This window comes from Rana temporaria, chromosome 3 (assembly GCF_905171775.1).
Source record: "Rana temporaria chromosome 3, aRanTem1.1, whole genome shotgun sequence".
Taxonomy (NCBI): Eukaryota; Metazoa; Chordata; class Amphibia; order Anura; family Ranidae; genus Rana; species Rana temporaria.
In genome coordinates this window covers 165,006,652-165,027,036 of record NC_053491.1, presented here as the reverse complement: position 1 = coordinate 165,027,036, position 20,385 = coordinate 165,006,652, and the positions used below count along the sequence as shown (strand labels likewise).

The 20,385-nt window shown below is 39.7% G+C and overlaps 1 protein-coding gene across 2 annotated transcripts in view; it reads right to left on the bottom strand.

The window, feature by feature from the left end:
• The window catches only part of CTTNBP2 (cortactin binding protein 2), a 124,522-nt gene that overhangs the window by 89,996 nt on the left and 14,141 nt on the right, over nt 1–20,385 (bottom strand). For both annotated transcript variants that reach the window (XM_040343758.1, XM_040343759.1), the window contains exon 2: nt 5,528–5,635. In XM_040343758.1, coding sequence (XP_040199692.1) covers nt 5,528–5,635 — 108 coding nt within the window. The remainder of the gene's footprint in view (nt 1–5,527; nt 5,636–20,385) is intronic.

Here is a 20,385-nt window from a genome sequence, read left to right as displayed (position 1 = left end):
GTGGCTAATCGGAATTTGGTCTTAGTAAGAGCAGGAGGTTTAAAGATAGAGAAGTTGTAAACCAAAGGTCTCTTGGGAAGAAGCCGTTAAATAGGTCTGTAAAAACTTAAAGGGGTTGTAAACCTTCCTGTTTTTTCACCTTAATGCATTCACCAACTTCATCATTAAAAACGACGTTGCCCACACACCATCGTTTTTAAAAAATGATGAACAAATCGCGGTGACGTACAACACGTACAACAGCACTCTAAAGGGGAAGTTCTATTCGCCTTGGGGCTGCTTTAGCTGATTCCATGTTAGTTAAAGACGATTCGCGCTTTTTTGTCTGTTACAGCGTGATGAATGTGCTTACTCCATTATGAATGGTAGTTTTACCTGAACGAGCGCTCCCGTCTCATAACTTGCTTCTGGGCATGCGCAGGTTTAAAACGTTGTTTTTGCCCACACACGATAATTTTTTACAACCCAAAAAACAACATTTTTTAAAACAACGTTAAAAAATGCAGCATGTTCGAATTTTTTTTTTGTCATTTTTCAGAAACCGAAAAACTATGTGAAGCCCAAACACGATCATTTTAAATGACGTTTTTAAAAACATTGTTTTTTTTTCATGCCAAAAAACGATCGTGTGTATGCGGCATAAGAGTTCTGCAGTGTGTCATTTTAGCTCTCCACCCCCTTTTTCTGATAGCTGAGACAAGTTTTATCAATTCTGGATTCTGAACAGATATACTGTAGAGAAGAGAAGATGGCAGATTAATAGATACAACTTATGCAAGAGGAAGAGGATTTGATTAATCTCTGAGGCCAGTCACTATACTGGGTATATGTAAAGGTTGAAAAACACTTTAAGTAATTTTTGAGCTGAATTTCCCTGCACCTTTGGGCCATGTTGAAAAGAAAGGGCCCCCTTTAAAAAAAAAAAAAAACAAGTTCAAAGAACAATAGTAACAACAACCACAGCGATCCATTAGATGTTACATTTTTTAAATTTCCTCTTAGTACCGAGCCTAAATGTCATATGACTACAATGCTAAAAAGACACAAATTGGATCTCTTTTGTTAGATTCTATTTGGCCTTACAAGAGGAGATGTACTGTACATTATATAGAATGACACAATTCAGAGTTTTCTGCTTCTGCCTATATGGATTTACAGTAGCAGACCTCCTAGGCATGGAGGCACAAATGGTAAGCTTGTTAGAGGATTAAGTAATTTAGCAAAGTATGCAAGGTTATTATAGTCTCAGACATGAAGTATTAATATGTTAGGTTTCAGCACTTTAGGCCAAACCTGACTTCTGCTCAGGGCTCACAAGGGTAGATACCTAATGCACATCTTAGATACCATCAAACAATCTGCAAATATTTCATAGCTGTGCCCTATATACATCCAATTAGAGAGCACAATGGACACGGCTAGCACTCAACCCCCAGGCCCGCTAATAACCTGTAAACACACCATGCATTATGGATTACTATCAATTATTTCTCAAGGTATTTATTAGGATTAACAATAGAAACAACTGTTACCATTTCATTTATATAATACAATAATAAACACATCCTTTCTCAGCTCAGTATTTATGAAAGAAATACTTAATTTCTATGAAGAAATAATTTGACAACACAGTTCATTTAAAATCAGCTTACCGGGGGCTAATTATTCTATAGAAACAAATGTGTGCTTCCCTTTATTTATATCAAATATCCAATTAGGTTCAGGGGAATACATGTGTCAGCCAATGTCACTGAGGAGAGGAGGGAGCACCGGAAATGGATGGGCCAGTGAAGTCTATGATTGATGTCCCTGCTCCAGGCACAACCAGCCAATGTCAGATCACTCTCTCCTCTCCCCTACTTTCTTACAGTTAGTTAAAATAGGTGTTAGGAGGGGAGTGGACAGTTTTAAGGCTAGTTAGGATGAAGCTGGAATTCCACTTTAAGCTGTGTATACAAGCATGTCCAAGTATTTTGCCTACTTGCATATAGTCTTCACTGTGCCAATTTCATCTTGATCAGTAAATACAACCAAAGCTTTTCCCCTTAAAGGGGTTGTAAAGGTTTGTGTTTTTTCATCTTAATGCATACTATGCATTAAGGTGAAAAAACACCTGGCAATGAGGGCCCCCCCAGTCCCCCCGGTTTTACTTACCTGAGCCGTTCACCTGCTAAACGCGTCCCCCGGCGTCCTCTTCTCCACTAAGTCTGGCCGTTGATTGGCTAGATTGGTTATATTGAGAGCAGCGCAGCCATTGGCTCGTGCTCGGGGGCGGGACCGAGTCATACACGCTGTGTCTATGGATGCAGCGTGTATGACAGGGAACCTGCCCGCAAACTAACCCCCTTGGGAGAGAGCTTCCCAGAACGGGGGTTAGCTCTTGCGGGGAGGAGTCAAGACAGCTGCCGAGGGACCCCAGAAGACGAGGATCGGGGCCACTCTGTGCAAAACAAACTGCACGGTGGAGGTAGTAGAACTTGTTTGTTATTTAAAAAAAATAAGCCATAGAACCCCTATAAGTCAAATGTATTGTAGTTTCAGTGGTGCTATAATATAAAAACACCATTCAATAAATAATGCACAATTTTGCTTGATATAAAAGGACAGAAGAAGGTACAAATATAGATAAACCAATTATGTTTAAAAATATGGTAATGACAAATAGAGAAATGCCCCTTTTTTAACTATGATGCCGTACCAAAAAAAGCCAGTAGGGATATTCTAAGAGCACACCATGTTAATTGTTATTGGTGTGCACACCCAGAGCGATCACAATGCTTATAATTCCTACTACTACTGTTTATATTTAAAAGCCCTTCCTTTACTCTCTAAATGGAGGAATGAGAGGAAGGAACAATAGTGCAGTCTATCAAAAGGAGAGGAGAGAGAGGCTGCTGCCCACCAATGTTGTGGGGATGTTATTGGAGGATTTTAAGTGTCAATGATGAGGGTGGGGGTGAGAAGGGGGGGGGGGGGTTAAAGTGCTGCTGAAGTCCAACATGGGGGGTGGGATTAAAGTTTAAGTGTGCATATAAACAATGTAACATGAAATATGGTGCCAAGTCGCCCCAGAGCCCCAAACCGAGTTCCCTCTGACAGTAGGTGAATAGCTCCACCCACACAGCAGCATTTCATCCTTCACAGTTACGTCCTCTGCTAAACTTTCTTCCACTCTTAATGAAAGGCTTCCCTTTTAGTGGGCTACTTTTAAAGGCTAAGTAAATCTCAATACCAGCATGTTTCTTTATTTAAAAAATATTGTAGCAAAAAAATAAAAGTTCCTGGCATTTTTATATCATATGTTTTATTTTATTTTTTCTTCAAAATGTTTGGTGTTTTTTTCTTGTATACAGTAAAAATACCCAGTAGTTATTAAATACCACCAAAAAAGCTCTGTTTGTCTCAAAAAATATCAGAATTTATTTGGGCAGTGTTGCATGACTATCGCATGAAACTACCACATTGAAAACTCAAATTCAGACTGGAAAGGAAGGGGTGTAAGATACTGGTAATGAGGTAGTTAAATAATCGAGTTATCTTTTTTCAGGTAAATGTCATTACTTAGCTACTTAGCAAAATGTATACACATCTTAAAAAATATTTATATGCTTATATATAGAGGTAATCATCTTATTCCCATCTAGAAATATGTTTATTGTAGTAAAGTCCAACTTTCTGGCTGAGCCAATACAACAAAGCTAGGTTTGAAGAAGGGAGGAGAAATGTTGTTTCTAAAACTCCATGCTGGATATTGCTAATGAGGCCTCCAAATTTACCAGATCTTAATCCAATTTGGGGGATAGTCTAGAAAAATAAGTCAGATCCATGGAAGCGCCACCGCACAACTTACAGAATTTAAAGGAACTGTTACTGACGACTTTGAGCCTAATATCACAGCATACCTTCAGAGGCCTGTTGGCATTAATGCCTTGATAGGTTAGGGCTGTTTTGGCAAAAAGCTGTTTGGTGGGAAAAGGGGGACCTACTCATTATTAGGTGTGTGCTCTAAAAGTTTTGGCTGATAAATACATACAGTATATATTCAAGTCTTTCCATTTTTTTCTCCCAAGTTTTATACCATTTCTAAATTAAATGATTTCAATGACAAAGACGTTTTTGTATCTTTATATAAAAAAAGTATGCCACAAAATGCTAAGGAAAACAGCTTCTAAATAAGTCATAATACTGTTAGTCACACAGTATCCAAAACAGAAGTTCCGTTTTCTCTGTCTGGCATGACGAGCATTGGCTCCGGTTCCCGTCAGGGGCATTTTCATGTGTAAAGCTTTGAAACTGCCCATTTGATCTTGTCATTATCCTTTAGAACATGTCTGTGGCTTTAGATGATCCTAAAATAGTGACAACTAAGTTGTAAAGCTAGATATGCTTCGGTAGGCACAGCATGCAATTCTTCTGTTCTCTAGAGGCTGCTCTCATCAGAAAGAGTGTCTTAACTTCTACAGACGTGATTGAAATGGTTCAGATAGTGAGGATGATAAGGTTTCCAATACAAGATTAAAATCTCAGATTTATTCTCAGTTGTGTATTAGTGAAGGCAATAAGAACAAGAACATGGTTCCCTGCTCAAGGACAAACTTATAAGAGATCAAATAGCATCTAACCGCCACGCTACTAAGACCCTGAGGATGAAGTAGTCTCTAAAGAGAGCCTTAATGATACCCGGGACCCGTTTAATGCTGGGCACAAATCTAACATACCAACATTTTTCAATTTTTCCAATGTTCATAATTGCCTCTAACAAAGTACTAGCCATAGAGGATATCTAAAGTAAAGAAGAAGACCATGTGCTGTTACACAATAAAGAAAAATAATTATAATTTAAACATGAATGCATATCAAGTCTTTTTAAACCTTGGCTCTTGGTGGTAAAATAAAATCACTTGACATAGAAGAGTTAAGATATAAAACTGCCACAAACCTTAGCAACTCTTAGCAACCGTATAAGTCTAAATATGACTGAAAAGAATCTCCTGTAAATGCGTGAATGAAGCCTGAAAATTGGTGGAGCTCATCTCCACTATATTGGCCATAATGTAAAATACAGACCCAGCAATGTGACAAAGATCCCCAAATAATGGAAAGGCTAGTAGAAATCCTGGTGAAAATTAAAGAACATTAATGCATTGAGACAATGTCGCAATGCGACAAAGATCCCCAAATAATGAAAAAAGATAGTGGGAATCCTGGTGAAAATTAAAGAACATTAATGCATTGAGACAATGTCGCAATGCGACAAAGATCCCCAAATAATGAAAAAAGATAGTGGAAATCCTGGTGAAAATTAAAGAACATTTATGCATTTATGCAAATGGCATACCCAGCAACTTAAAACAGAGATAAGACATGTATATACCATTTTCAAATATAAAAATGTGCAGAACTCTGCACCAGCCTGCAGCAAATACAAAAATTATAAAAGTACTAGGTTACAAAATGCCTTCAATGAGCTCATTTAAAGAAGTGGCATTATTAAAAAACAAGTATACAGATGGAAATAAAAACTTACCCTCAAGGCTTCTATCACAAGATCCCTTGCTTCTAGCTCGCCTTCTAATATACTTAAAAGAAAACGCAATTCTGGCTTGCTCAAGTTTTCCACATTAAAGTCTTTTGTCTGCAATATAAGAAGGAAAGATACATAAACAATTGATTAGTTGTTTTAAAAGAGTATATACATATACATTGATTATGTGCTGCACAACAGGATGTGATGTTGCAGCATTTACAAATGAAAGGAATTAAAAGTGATGCATTAAAAGGCAGAATCCACTTTAAATGGGCCTTTTAGTTCTCATTGGGTACAATTAACTTGATCTTATGGGAAATTTAGCTGCAAGTGTTCCACCATTTATTTATTTATAAAAATGCTTATTGAGAGCGCAGTTTTTACCCGAGGGCCTCGATGTGCTCATAAAACCAACATATCCCATATACAGGTCAAGATCTCTCAGCCTAGTACATAGTAAAACAATCATAAAACCAAATAAAAACAGAATTTAAAAGAAAATTAGGCACGATACTATGTCTGATCCTAAGTTGGGTCATAAGCTTGTAAAAATAAAAAAGTTTTTAAAAACTTCCTAAACTTTAATAGATCGTTCTCAAGTCTCATATATAGAGGTAAGGAATTCCAAAATGTGGCTTCTTGTACATTCAACATCCTCCCTCCGCATTTTACTTTTTTTGAATTTAGGAATGATACATTTTGCCTGATTAGCAGATCTCAATGATCTGCTAGGAGCCTTTCCCATGTGTGGCTGTATGCACCACACAACCCACTTTAAACAAAACCCGTTCAGTAACGGGTAGCCAGTGCAGTGCTTTCAAAGATGGAGTGATGTGGTCCCTACGACCCACACCTGTTAGTAGCCTCGCTGCAGCGTTTTGAATCAGCTGGAGTTTGTGGAAGATGGTTTTTGGAAGAACCATATACAGAGCACTGCAATAGTCCAGCCGACTGCCGATAAAAGCATTGACCATGGGGACTTTATCCGCTTCGTCGATGAAATGGATTGTGGAACGCAGAAGTTTCAGTTGGTAGTGACATGAACTTACCACCTGGTTTACCTGCGCCTTTAGTGTCAATTTAGAGTTGAGGATGATTCCCAAGTCCCGAACCTGGGTGGCCGGAGACGGAGATGGAATAAACTAAGTCGGGCAAGAGGGAAAGTCAGTCAAACTGACTTTGCTCTGATTACTGAGGATGATATATTCAGTTTTCGAGCCATTTAGTTATAAATAATTGGCTCCCATGCAGGACTGTATTTCCTCTAAGCAGGAAGCCAGATCCACCTTGACTTCCTCATTATTGGGCAGCTTGAAGTAAATCTGTGTGTTGTTTGCATAGACGTGGAAGGGGCGGTTGTGGCGCCGGATGATATACAGCAGTGGCCGCATATAGATATTGAACAGGATCGGCGATAAGGCCGAACCCTGGGGGACCCCGCAAGACAGGGAACTATCTGATGAGTGAAACGTCCCCAGTTTCACCCTCTAAACCCTGTCCTGCAGGAATGAGGCCATCCATGTCAATGCCAAATCATCTAGCCCAGCCACAGACACCAGCCTCTCCAACAGTCTAGTATGGTCGAGGGTATCGAATGCAGCCGTCATGGCTCCAAACTGGGCTCTCCTGCCAAGTCTATTAGGTGGGCACATTATCTCTGTGAATATTTTTTGTTTCCATGAGATGTATTGTCCCAGTGACTATGCTGTCACAGTGACAGAAATTGAGGGGATAGTTTCAAAAGTTTTGGCTACAGATGGCACCATTAGGGAGGACCCAAGAGAGGAAGTGTGATGCCACCCACCAAGAACCATAGCAGGGCAGCAGCAGTGTATACAGTATTACATTGGGAAATCTGAGAAGAAATCTTGCCTGAGATATGAAAGCTGGTCAGTGATTCAACCAACCAGAATTCAACTAAAGCGCAATTCAAATCCCTCTTTTCATTCTGAATAGAAAAGGGAAGGGTTTAAATGCTTTCTGTGTTGCCAATTTAGCATATTTCAGTATATAGCAGTGTTCCTTTGGGGGGAGTTAATTTTACCTCTTTTTCTCTAATGCCCTGTATACACGATCGGATCTTCCGATTAGATAAAATCTGATGGAATTTTCCGTCTGAATTACGTTCAAGCTGTCTTGCATACACACTGTCAGACCAAATTCCAACCATCCAAAACAATGTGACGTAAAAAATTACGACGAGCCGAGAAAAATTACTTTCAATGCTTCGGAGCATGCGTCGACTTGATTCTGAGCATGCATATTATTTTTTTTGTCGGAGTTCCACACAGATGATCGGAATTTCCGATTGGAAAAAAATAAAACATGTTCTATTTCTAAACTCTGATGGAAAAAAGTTAGATGGGGCCCACACATGGTCAGAATATCCGATCGTGTGTACAAGGCATAAGACACTTCTTAGAGAGGAAGCAGGAGAAATCTCTCAAATAGGAACAGCAATAAAAACCTTAAAAGATGTTCCAACCCTCCCTCTCACTATTGAAAGCAAAAAATAAATAATAGCTTGAGGGGTGAGCTTTAAACTATAATGATTTTTGGTCTATTTGGAGTCTTACATGAGATTCACTTCAGCAGCAATATAGCAATATAGCAGTATGGTCGACAAAAAAACAAGCACTGTATCAGTAATCTTTTAGGGCATTTCACTGGGATCTATTATATTGGGTCCAAAACCAACACCCTTTATGCCCCTATGGAACCCAAATGGAATTCTGGCATTGTCAAAAAGTACAGTAACTGTTAGGGTCCCAGACCAACCACACAATGACATTTGAATTCCCTTAAAACATGTCACTATTAATGGATTGGAGGACAAAAGCTCCATAATGCCTTTTGGATATATATGACTTGTGTGGAATAACTAGAAAATACACATAAAAACGAATTACAACTACTATATCTTGCATGCTGGAAAATCTGGACCAGCAAACATCAAAACAGCAATCTAAAAAAGCAGCAGGAAATTTCCCCTTCGATGTTTATATTATCTCTGTTCTATAAATCAGCTTTCCTTTTGTTTCACTAGAATATAATGTGCATGTTTTACAGCAAATGGCAGTTAAAAACAAACTGCACCAAACCTACCGTGAACTTACTCTAGTTGGATGTGCCTGGCACTGTTACTGGCTTACCCATATGATGCCCAATATTTGGCAGATTCCAATCTAAAAAGAGTTTCTCACACCCAAGAAGCTAACAAACTGCAAAACTCCAGAACTGTCAGAATACTCAGATTCTGTAAAGGCATTTCTCAGACGTAATTAAATAATCAGTAAAGATTTGATGCCACCATTCCTAGCTCATAGGCAGAATGTGTAGACCACTGCTAACTTGGCTGATCTATTAATGCAAGGCTGACTGAAGCTGGGCAGCTTACAAGGACTTAATCAGTTTGCACTTAGACCCACTAGGTGTTTTGACAAATGCCAGAGCTGCCAAATCGCTGGAATGGCCCTTATGCTACTTTACCCATTGTACATATATTCTCCATTAATGCAGAGCATTAACTCTGCTTTGCCTGAGAAACTATTGGGTTCATTTATATTTCTTTTACACAAGATTCACACAACTTTCACCCTTTTTCTCAACAGAATCCAATTAGAAAACTGTCTGAATCCTGGGTGAAAGGTGTGTGAAAACATTTATCAATAGGCCTGTAAAAGTTTAATAAGTCATATCCTGCAAAGGATAATAGCACAAAGGGCAGATGGAGCATTGTTTCTCTCAAACTACCAAACTATAATTTAATAAAATGGCAAAATGTTCCAAATTATGTTATCCATAGCGATCATTTTCCAAATGATGTTACCCATAGCGATGTATTATTTCAGAAAATCCATTAGCTATTACTAAAAGCCTACATATAAAAGCTAATTCCACCAAGGCACAGCTTTAGTGTTCTAAAATTGCAGTGGCACATTATAGAAATAATGATGACTAACCGTTTGAAAATCATCAAAAATTCACAGTGTAGCAAGTTTTACTTTTTGCAAACCAAATCCCAGTCTCCACTAGAGTGAAAATGTACATATTGGTTGGAGAACCACCTTTGGCAGGACCCATACATCTCATTCACAAGGGACTTGAAGAAGCAGATCTGCAAACAGTGCATACATAAATGGCATAACTTTTTTTTATTTTATTCCTAAAATAGGAAACTCCTACTACTCCTGAAAGGAAAAAACATTCAGATCACTGTGACTGATGGAGTTTCGGGATTGAATATGACTAGTAACATGGTTATATGTTGGGTAGCGTTATGTCAATGACCAGTGCCATGAAAGTATAATGCCGCGTACACACGACCGTTTTTCAGGTTGTAAAAAATTACGTTTTTTTTTTATGTCATTAGAAACGATCGTGTGTGAGCTCCAGAGCATTTTTCACGATGTATAAAACGAACATGCTCTAATTTTTCACGTCCTTTTTAACGTTTTTTACATCGTGTGTGGGCTTTAACGACGTGAAAAAAACTGCTCAGAAGCAAGTTAGGAGATGGGAGCGCTCGTTCTGGTAAAACTTGGTTGAAAGAATCAGATATTGGAAGATAAATCGAGGTTTAAATCTCTATTTTTCCTTTAAGGCCAAGCTTGGTTAGCTTTACACCACCCCGAAGCTTCCCTATTGTTTCTTCATTGGAATGGGAGGCTAGATTCAGGAGTGGACAAACTTTTCTTTTATGAAAAAGATTTCCATGTAAGTTCCATGTAAGTTATCTGTCTATATCTCTGGATTTATAGATAATTTGGATACAGAGTTTCTGTTAGGTAACTGCAAGTAATGAGTTTAAATTGTACAGGAACATGAGTTTTACTTTAAAAAGAAAATTTATATGAAACTCCATTTCAGTCTGGGACCTCTGTTCGCTCTTCAAATCTTGCCCTAGATATGTTACCCTAAATGAGTGAAAAAGTCCTCCAGTTTGGGGAAAGATCCTACCCTGAGAGTCACCACCAGAACAGGTGTCCCCTTACAGATCTCCTGCTCTAGTGGCAACCTGAAGTTTTGGACCTTCTTTTACCTTCAGTCTCAGGGACAACAGTCGTATAGTGAGACAGCCATAAAAAATTGACAGAGGCACAATATCCCCCATAAAAATTGTCTGAAGTCCAAATGAGTTACAGTGTTTAAACTATGTTAAAAACAGACTGTATGCATCTAGAATTATTTGTCAAAGATATTCTGAAAGAATACAATTACATATTATAATTAAAAAAAAAGTTATTTTCTTCTAACCAATTCTCTTTTATATAAACAACTTTGTGAATTTCTGAAAGCTATATTGACGTGACATGCTGAAATACCCCATTACTAAATATCAATAGGACTGTGCTTCTGAGCAGTGCTGTCCAACTGGCTGACTGGGGGGTTCTAGCCGTGGCTTCTGTCCATTCATTGTTAGTTCAAATTGATCTATCAGCAGCAACTTTCTTTCCTTCCTTCACCCATTCATTTTTACAGACATGCAGTAAAGAGAAAGAATTAAGTGAAGTGAATGTTGGGCTTTACATTATCTGTATCATTTATCGAATGCAAGCACCTTCTCTATGGGGAATCAAGGCTGCTGATGGCTTATTAAAAAGCTTAAGGCTGCATTCACACCTGAACGCGGCGTATTTTACCGAAACAAATTGCGGAATTTTGTCCCGCGATTTGCAGCGACAAAACGCTGCGTTTTTTAAGCCTAACATACGCCGGAGGGGTGATCAACATTGTCGGCTATGCCGAACGCCGAAAAAAAAAAGGTCCGGGACTTGTTTTGAGCTTCAGGCGTACAGCGTTTCGGCGTGGAGATGTGAACCATCTCCATAGCTGACAATGTTAAATCACCCCTCCAGCGTATTGCAGGCTGCAATAGCGTCGCTCTACAGGCGACAAAACGCCTAGGTGTGAATGGAGCCTTAAGCCCTGTACACACGATCGGTCCATCCAATGATGGACCGTTTTCATCGGTTAACCGATGAAGCTGACTGATGGTCAGTCGTGCCTACACACCATCGGTTAAAGAAACAATCGTGTCAGAACGCGGTGACGTAAAACACAACGACGTGCTGAAAAAACAAAGTTCAATGCTTCCAAGCATGCGTCCACTTGATTCTGAGCATGCGTGGATTTTTAACCGATGGACGTGCCTACAAACGATCATTTTTTTTCTATAGGTTAGGTATCCATCGGTTAAATTTAAAACAAGATTGCTTTTTTTTTAACCTATGGATAAATAACCGATGGGGCCTACACACGATCGGTTTGGACCGATGAAAACGGTCCATCAGACCATTCTCATCGGTTTAATCGATCGTGTGTACGCGGCCTTAGAAGTTCAAAGATCAGCATCACTGCTGTCAAAATAGATTTTAGTATACTTATTTCTGCAAAATTTAAACAGTATAGTTGAGCGGAGGTTGCATGTAAAACTCTTGATTGAGTAGGTTTTTCATTACTGATTAGGGAGAAACAAAGGATAATCAAACAGAATAGTTAAAATACAAGAAAACACAAGGAGTTGAGGCATCTGAAAATAACAACCAACTGCTTGTAGTAAACCTGTTAGTAGCAACCTTTTATTATTATTATACAGGATTTATATAGCACTAATGCCCCATACACACGGGCGGAATTTCCGCCAGCAAAAGTCTGATGTTAGCTTTTCATCGGAAATTCCGACCGTCTGTATGCTCCATCAGACTTTTGCTGGCGGAATTTCCGCCAGCAAAAGTTTGAGAGCAGGTTCTCAATTTTAGACTTAAAATTTAAATTTTTCCCAGGTATTTGGATGCTTTTTATAGGTTTTCCACAATTGGGTAGCATGGAGGGAATTATAATCAGTTTCTGATCCTCGTTAGGTCTGCTTTAGGTAAGCCTTTAGAGAAGCAAATACAGAAGTTGAAATTTCTAGTTGCCTGCCATTCATGAAGAAATAATTGATTTGCTACTTTCAATGACCCAAGAACTAGCAAGGCATCAAGAGATTTCACTTAAAAGTCATCTAACTTGCTCTGGATGGGCAACTCAGAAAGAACTGAAATTAAAGGATTAGTATGAAAGTCAGGAAACTAGCCTTTTCAGAAAAAGGTCAACCTAAATATTTCTCATATGACAGGTTCCTTATCAGCTAATATATACAGGAATACTAATCAGTTCAGGAATACTAACCAGTTCAGCGTACATCCAAAGAGAGAATTGTTAATTACAAGCTGTGATCCATATGTTCAGCAGGCTGTAATCTTGAAAGTGAAAGTGATGCAGTGGCTCTCTAGCCACCAATCACTTTCACACAGCAGGCAACAGGGGCCGGCGAGTTCCCGATCTCTCCAACGCATACTGGGATCGGGGACCACAATCACCGGCTTTTGCAGGGAGACATGTGAAAGTTAGGCATGTCCATGCCTCACTTTCACATGCAAACATAAAAGCATCAATTAATGAGAATAAATATCTCTGCTAAAAAAATAACAATATAAATGACATCAAATCCAAGAATGTAATAAATACAAAGTGCTGGGTGCAACTGTAATAAAGCATGCACTGCTGGCATAAGTCCTCAAAATGGCATGACTATAATTTAAAAGGAAATCAGAACCCTTTCCTTTTCTTCAGCACCTTCCACGTTGATGATTTGGCACAAGCACCAGAACTTTGTGTTTATCAGTATCTGTTAAAATTATCTCTAAAGCCAAAACTGGCCAAATATTACGACAATTCTTACCCTGTGCCACTGTAATCATTGCCTTTTTTCAGAAGTTTTAATATTGGAGCCATAAATGATAAGTTCTGTGCAGAAATGCCCTAATGTTAGTCAGTAGAGAAACAATCAAACGGTCCCGAAATTAGTTTAGCTAAACCCTGCCCATATCAATTACATGCGAGTCTAGAAAGCCAACTGTGAAAGACAGAATGCAGTTAGAGGGATCTCTGATGCCTTCTTTCTCAGTCCTGGACATGAGACATGCTCTCTACATTGTAGTTAAAGAGGAAGTAAACACTGCCTCTTTTATTTTTTTTGTTGACCTGCAAACTAAGCCCTCTTTGTCCCCACTGGAGGTCGCATCCAGTTTTGCTTGTCTTCCTTCCGGGTCCGTGGTCTTCCTTCCGGGTTTGTAGGAGCCATATATAGCCATTTTTTCAGAGCGCATGCACCGATGATGTCATCTGCAGCGTATACAGTAAATATCTCCTAAACGGTGAAAGTTTAGGAGATATTTACAGAACCTATAGGTTTACTTATAGGTACATACAATCAAGGGGAGTTTACTTCCTCTTTAAACTCATGCAAGGTTTTCCTGTTTCGAGCAGTTTGTGATTTCAAGTAACTGCATGAGTACGCTGCAGCAAAAAAGTTAAGACATTGGGATAATTAATAGTCTGATACATGTACTTTCTCAACTGGTGGTTTTATCGCTCTTTTTTTTTTTACACAGAAATTAGAAAAGGAAAATGTAAAAGCTCCAGTTGAGACATTTTATCTCAGACACTTTTTAAAAATGTACCCCAACTGAATCAAAGAGCTATATGATACAGATGCCTTCCATGTTCTCACCCAGCCAATGTTTACACTGATCTAGAAAACACCAAAACAGTGCAGGAAAGGTGTGTTCCATGCACGTTTTCTGCAGGTGCCAATGAATAGTTAATGGCACCCAAAATACATCTCACAAACGCAATGCATTTGCAGGCACCAAATCCCATTGTACCATGTGGTTTGGTACAGTGTGTTCTGAAAAAGTAGTCCTTGCACTACTGCTTCTGCATCCCAGCGTGTTTCGCAGCCCATTCAAATGCATGGGCTACACGACCGCACAGGAAATGCACAATCTGGTGTGAATGGTCCTTCAATCCTTATTCTTCCGAAATATTTTATTATCTTGACAAGCTCAATTTTCCAATTTGGAGTGACTTGAATCACTCTCTTGACAAACACATTGAATGTGATCTATAAATGGGCTCCAGCAGGAATGTGTGCTATTCCTTAATTCCTTCCATATGTATTACTTTCAGACATGCCAGGGTTCAGTTAGGGATTGATTCTTCTGTTATGCATTTGCCTTTCTTGTCTCAGGTTATACATTTCACATGGCATGATAAACAATGAGTGTACACATGTGGGATTCTTACCAGAAAATTAGCTCATAACTCACTTGTATATAAAAATATTTAAAAATTGCGATGTTTAAATTGACTAGAAGTTGGCACTACAGGCAGTCCCTGAGTTACAAACATCCGACTTACAAACGACTCATACTTTCAGACGGGAAGGGAAATTCACTCCTGTAGGAGTTATCATTGCAAAAGGTGCTTTATCAACAATCCCTGTTTTCACAAAATAACTAAAAATGTCTAAATCCAATTGTCACAGGGACAGAAAAGTGAGGTGAAATCTTCTAAACAGGGGCACAGACAGCAAAATAAATATTACAGGGGTGTTAACCCTTTCCTATGCTATCCAAAAAAACGTAGAAATTATTTTACACCTACAAAAAAATGTACCTGTTCCAACTTACATACAAATTCAACAACTTAAGAGAAAACCTCTTGTTTTTAACATGGGGATGGCCTGTATTTTAAACGCTGTGTGATTAAAGCTTGATTTGCATATTGCAGAAAACACAAAAGCCTCGTACACACGCTCGGTTTTCTCGGCAAGAACCAGCAAGAAAACTGCTGGCAGAGTAAACCGTACGTGTTTACAGGAGAAATGCCCAGAATCTAGACGAGAAAAATAGAGAACCTGCTCTCTATTTTCTCGTCGTGAGATTCTCGGCAGTTTTCCTGCCGAGAAACCCGAGAGTGTGTATACTTACCTGGTCGCCGTGGAAACCCACGCATGCTCGAAATGACCTTGACGCATGCGCGGTAGCTTCCTAAGCATAGGTAGGGTGCCGCAAGATGGCGGCGAAGGCATCGAATGTGACAAGCGCATGCTCGTCGTACGCAATGACGTCACCGCGTTCTTGCCTTTCTAGAGAACCGCGGTTCTTTTGAAGGGAGAGTCTGTACACTCGGGCAGCAAGAGATTCTTGCCAAGAATCTCGTCAGGAAAAACTATGTTTTTTCCTAACGAGATTCTGGCCCGTGTGTACAGGGCATACTAATTTTAACAGATTATTGTGGCTTTAAATTTTGAGTTAAAAAAAGGAAATGTGGACGTACATTTCCCTAATCCTAAAAATGAACTTCTCTTATTGAAAGTGTTTTGTTTGATAAGTTAAAAGCAATACCTGTCGATCTTTCTGAAAATCGTGTGAGCTGCTAACTTTCTGTGTCCTCTGCCTGTGCTGACTGGTATTAATATTTTTTTTCTCTAAGGACTACAAAACAATGCCTCTTTGTGTTATATACAATAGGAAAGGGAAAGGATTCGGTAGTCCTATCTTGCTAATGTTGTCTCAATACAGAAGTAAGTGCGGTCATTCTAGCACCTTGTAGTTTGTTACTGGTAGAATCACCAGGTAAAAATAAGAGAAAATAAGCTAGAAAAAAGAAAACAAATGCATCCACCACATCTTGGGATTAGTAAGCTGCAATGTAATAGGACTTCTATCTTACCAGTAAAATATGTTTAAGTACAGTACGGGACACAGAATCTTTAGACATTACCATGGGTTATATGAAGCTACTTTCAGGTGGTTGGACACAAGCAAAAAGACAGCTGCTGGGCCTGGGACATCCTCTTTATAACTCTTTCCACTCCCAGCTAGCCTCCATTTTGTAGCAAGCAGTAGGGAAATTGTAAGAAGAAGTGTCCTGTATTGTACTCAATACCTAAGAGGTAGACAGACTCTCACTGCACAGACCATGCCAAGACAGTGGAGGAGTTCACTTGGGATGTTTTGGAGTAAGACATGAAGGAAAAATGATGTTCTGGTTGAGGTGAAAGGAAGAGAACGCCTTAGAGAGGAAGGAGGTCTAGGACTTAAGACAACCTTGTCCTTGTGCAATACTTTTAAGGGCTCTGTACAAGATAAGGCTAATAACTTAAAGACCCTCTGCAGAGAGAAGGTAACAATGAGGACACCCTGAGAATGGAGTTGGACAAAGAAATATGCCTAACAGGTTCAAATGGTGGCCTCTGAAGGGCTGACACAACCAAAAAAGATACCATGGAGACAAAAAAGAGCATACAGAGGGCAAAATGAAACACATTGTGGAAATGGTCTCTGAAACAAAATGGTGAGGGCTGATATTTTCACAGAGAGACATTTGCAGAAAAGTGGCACTCCCGGTTCCAAGCCAACACCACTAGAGAGGTTGTTACCGGCAAGGCAATAATACATCCCAGGGTGCTTGGTACCCTGGGCAAGATGTTTAAAGGCATCTTTTCCTTTACTTACCACTAAAGATCGTATACCAGCAGGATTAGAAGGGGTCATATCCTATCCTCACCCTCCATGATGTACATACCCTTGCAGGGATCTTTAGGGACAGGGCTCTTCCACTGTTAGACCATGGTCCAGAATCCATAATGCACCCTGTGGCTCATTCCATCAAGGAGAGCACCAAGAGCAGGATCCAGTACATTCTAGCAAATTTACAGGACAGCCCCACTTTTTCAATCAGGCAGGGTCTAAGTATGGTCCCCCCAAGGCACGGTCAGGGAGTTAACCAGTCCAAAAGCTATAGAAAGAGCCGCAGTGGCTATAGCAGAGCCAGGGAACTTGACAGAAGAATCATCAGAGATTAAGAACTCCCATAAAGAAGAGGTAAGCTTCTCTTAGTAGAACATCCAAGGACACTAGCAAAAACAGGATTCATGGAGAAGGTGGTAGCTTTTTTTCCCCCATTGTCCAATCCTCTGAATGTAGCTGCTTATAAACCAGGGTAATGACTAAAGATGTCTCAAGAAAAATGGAAAATCTAAATCAAGTGATTGCTGAATAAATTCCACTCCAACAAAGGGACCTGCAGACAAATCCCTTTAGCTCATTTCTTTTGTACGTTAGTGACGAAGACAATGCTAATTAGACTATGAAAACATACGGCCTGGAAATCTAACTGGTTGTCAGATCCACTTTCTCTGACTGAAAACTATGCCAAACTCTACTGAAAAACATGATTTTATAGACCTAGTGCAATGAGTTGCAAGAGTCTTGTGCTTGCTCCTATGAATGTTGCATAGCCTAGGTAGCTGTCTTCCCCTTGCATGTGTAAATAACATGTATAAGCTTGTTCATTCACATGTACATACATGCATGTAGGAGACACACAGTTACATTTTATACAAGGCTAGTGTGCTCTTTGAGCTGTTCTTGACAGAACTTCAGCTATTCCTGCCTTGTGCTAGTATCCCAGAGCTCCTACAATCTGCTATCTGTCATTAACCCAGCTTGCTATTTGACCTTAGCTTCTATTCACCCTCTGGCTTGTTATAAGATTGCTAACTTTGTTGCTGAACTCTAGTTTGAACTTTGCTTTTATCTTGTGATCTGGCACTTGGCTACTCTGCCTAACCATCGCCAACGTACATCTGACACTTGACCCTCTGCAACCCGATGCCCAATATACGGTACTGTATGAACTTCCATCTGTAGTTCTTTTGAATTTGTCAGTGTTTCTGTTTGTTCCTTTGATCCTGCTAGTTGTAATTTGGAAGAACCCATGCATTCAATGATATTCCTACCATATGGAGTTCTGGTGAGCACTTAGAGCTCCTAAGGTACTGTGCCTCGGGGGAATCTGCTGGTGAATAAGATATATGATATTTTCAATGGGCTGGTTCCATGCACACTGGCAGAGATTGTTTGATTACATCGCAGGAAAGTAGTCAACTGATACTGTATGCAATATAAAAACATAAGACGACCTTTCTTTTTAAAATCATACCATACAGCTGATATTGGGCTATGCAATTGCCTAAGCCTTTTCCTTCCAAAAATCGAAAAGTCTGCTTAAAAAAATTAAAATAAAGAGATCACAAACACTTTAAGGCCCCATACACACGGTCGGACAAAAACGATGAGAATGGTCCGACGGACCGTTTTCATCGGTTCACCGCTGAAGTGGCCTGATGGTCTGATGTGTGTACACACCATCGTTCAAAATCCGATCGGGTCAGAACGCGGTGACGTAAAACAAACGACCTGCTGAAAAAAAACGAAGTTCAATGCTTCCAAGCATGCGTCGACTTGATTCTGAGCATGCGCGGGTTTTGAACCGATGCTTTTCTGTACTAACCATCGGTTTGGTCCGATCGGGCAGCGGTCCATCGGTTCGGTTTTGAAGCATGTTTTAAAATTTTGGACTGAAGGAAAACAGACCGATGGCCTATACACACGGTCGGTTTGGTCCGATGAAACTGAACTTCGGTCCATTCTCATCGGTTCGGTCCGACCGTGTGTACGGGGCCTAACAGGCAAACACGGAGTTGAACAGAAATCAACAAGCATTTTTCTAATGAAATGTGTCCCTGAACAAATATTAGATTTGTACTATAATATTTATTAGTTGTCCACTGTATTTTCTTCCATAATCATTCCTTTCTTTATGTTCAATCTTAAACAAAAAAATCGATGGCTGAACAGGAATATTGAATTACACGTAAACATTGAACTAATGGAAAATAGACACTGCAGTGCCATTTAATCACAGATGTCACCTTATCAATTTGTACAGCATGTTGCATAGCAACACCTTAGTATTCCAGAAGCAAGACAAGCAGTCCATTGCTATACCAAATCAGCAAGTCTTACACCTATTCAGTATGGAGAGAGTAGAAATAATGCACAATAAAATCGTAAGCTAACGTCTACTTTCCCAGCTTGAAATTGCACACCTTATATATCCATTACATTTTCTGTCTTGCAGTGGGGAAAGGCCGTCCTGTAAAGGTCATCATAGATTTGATATCTGTGATACTCCTACATTGGTCAGGTAGCCTCATAGGGGAAATTCATTATGCAGGCAAGTGAGTGGGTGGATTCTCTATACAGCAGCCAACAAACACATCTACACTGCAATGGATAAGCCTGCTTGACTGATTTACCATGCCAGTTCAATATTAAAACAAGAACAACTGGTTATTAGCGTGCCAAAGGCAAATATTATTCTAAAATCCATTTAAGAAACACAACGGGCTAGTCGTTAATTAAGTGTACGTCCACACACCACATTAAGATGCATTTAGAACATGATCAAATAGCAAATAATGTAACCATTCCAAATTCTTTATATACACAGAGCATTTATTTTGTGTTTGATTCTAAAGCACCATTATACGGTGGAACCTCGGATTGCAAGTAACGCGGTTTAGGCAATAGGAGCCATTTTTATTTTTTAAATACTGACTCGCTTTGCAAGCGTTGTCTCGCAAGATGAGCAGGAATCAAGCTGCTGGGGTGTGCAGTACCCCATTTGGCCAGAGGTGCGGGGGCGCCGGTGACGCTCGGAGACACTCTGCAACACTCCATTCCTGAGTGTCTCCGAGCATCTCCAGGTGGTCTCCAAATGTCTCCGGCGCACACACACCTCTGGCCACATGCGGTACTGCATAGACAAGCAGTGGCTGTGGAACGAATTATCTGAGTTTCCATTACCTCCTATGGGGAAATTCGATTTGATATAGGAGTGCTTTGAATTACAAGCATTCTTCTAGAACAAATTATGCTCGTAATCCAAGGTATTACTTTATACTTCAAAAAGGCAATGTGTACATGAACTTTGATAGACACGCACCAATAAGACTTTCCTTCATTTCCTCTGTTAAGATTAGAAAAATGTACCAGTAACTATATAGACCAGGGGTCTCCAAACGTTTCAACAAAGGGACATTTTACTGTCCTTCCGACTTCAGGGGGGGTGGTGGGGTTAGAAAATGTCCTGGGGCCATGAACAGCATGGCCTCAGGC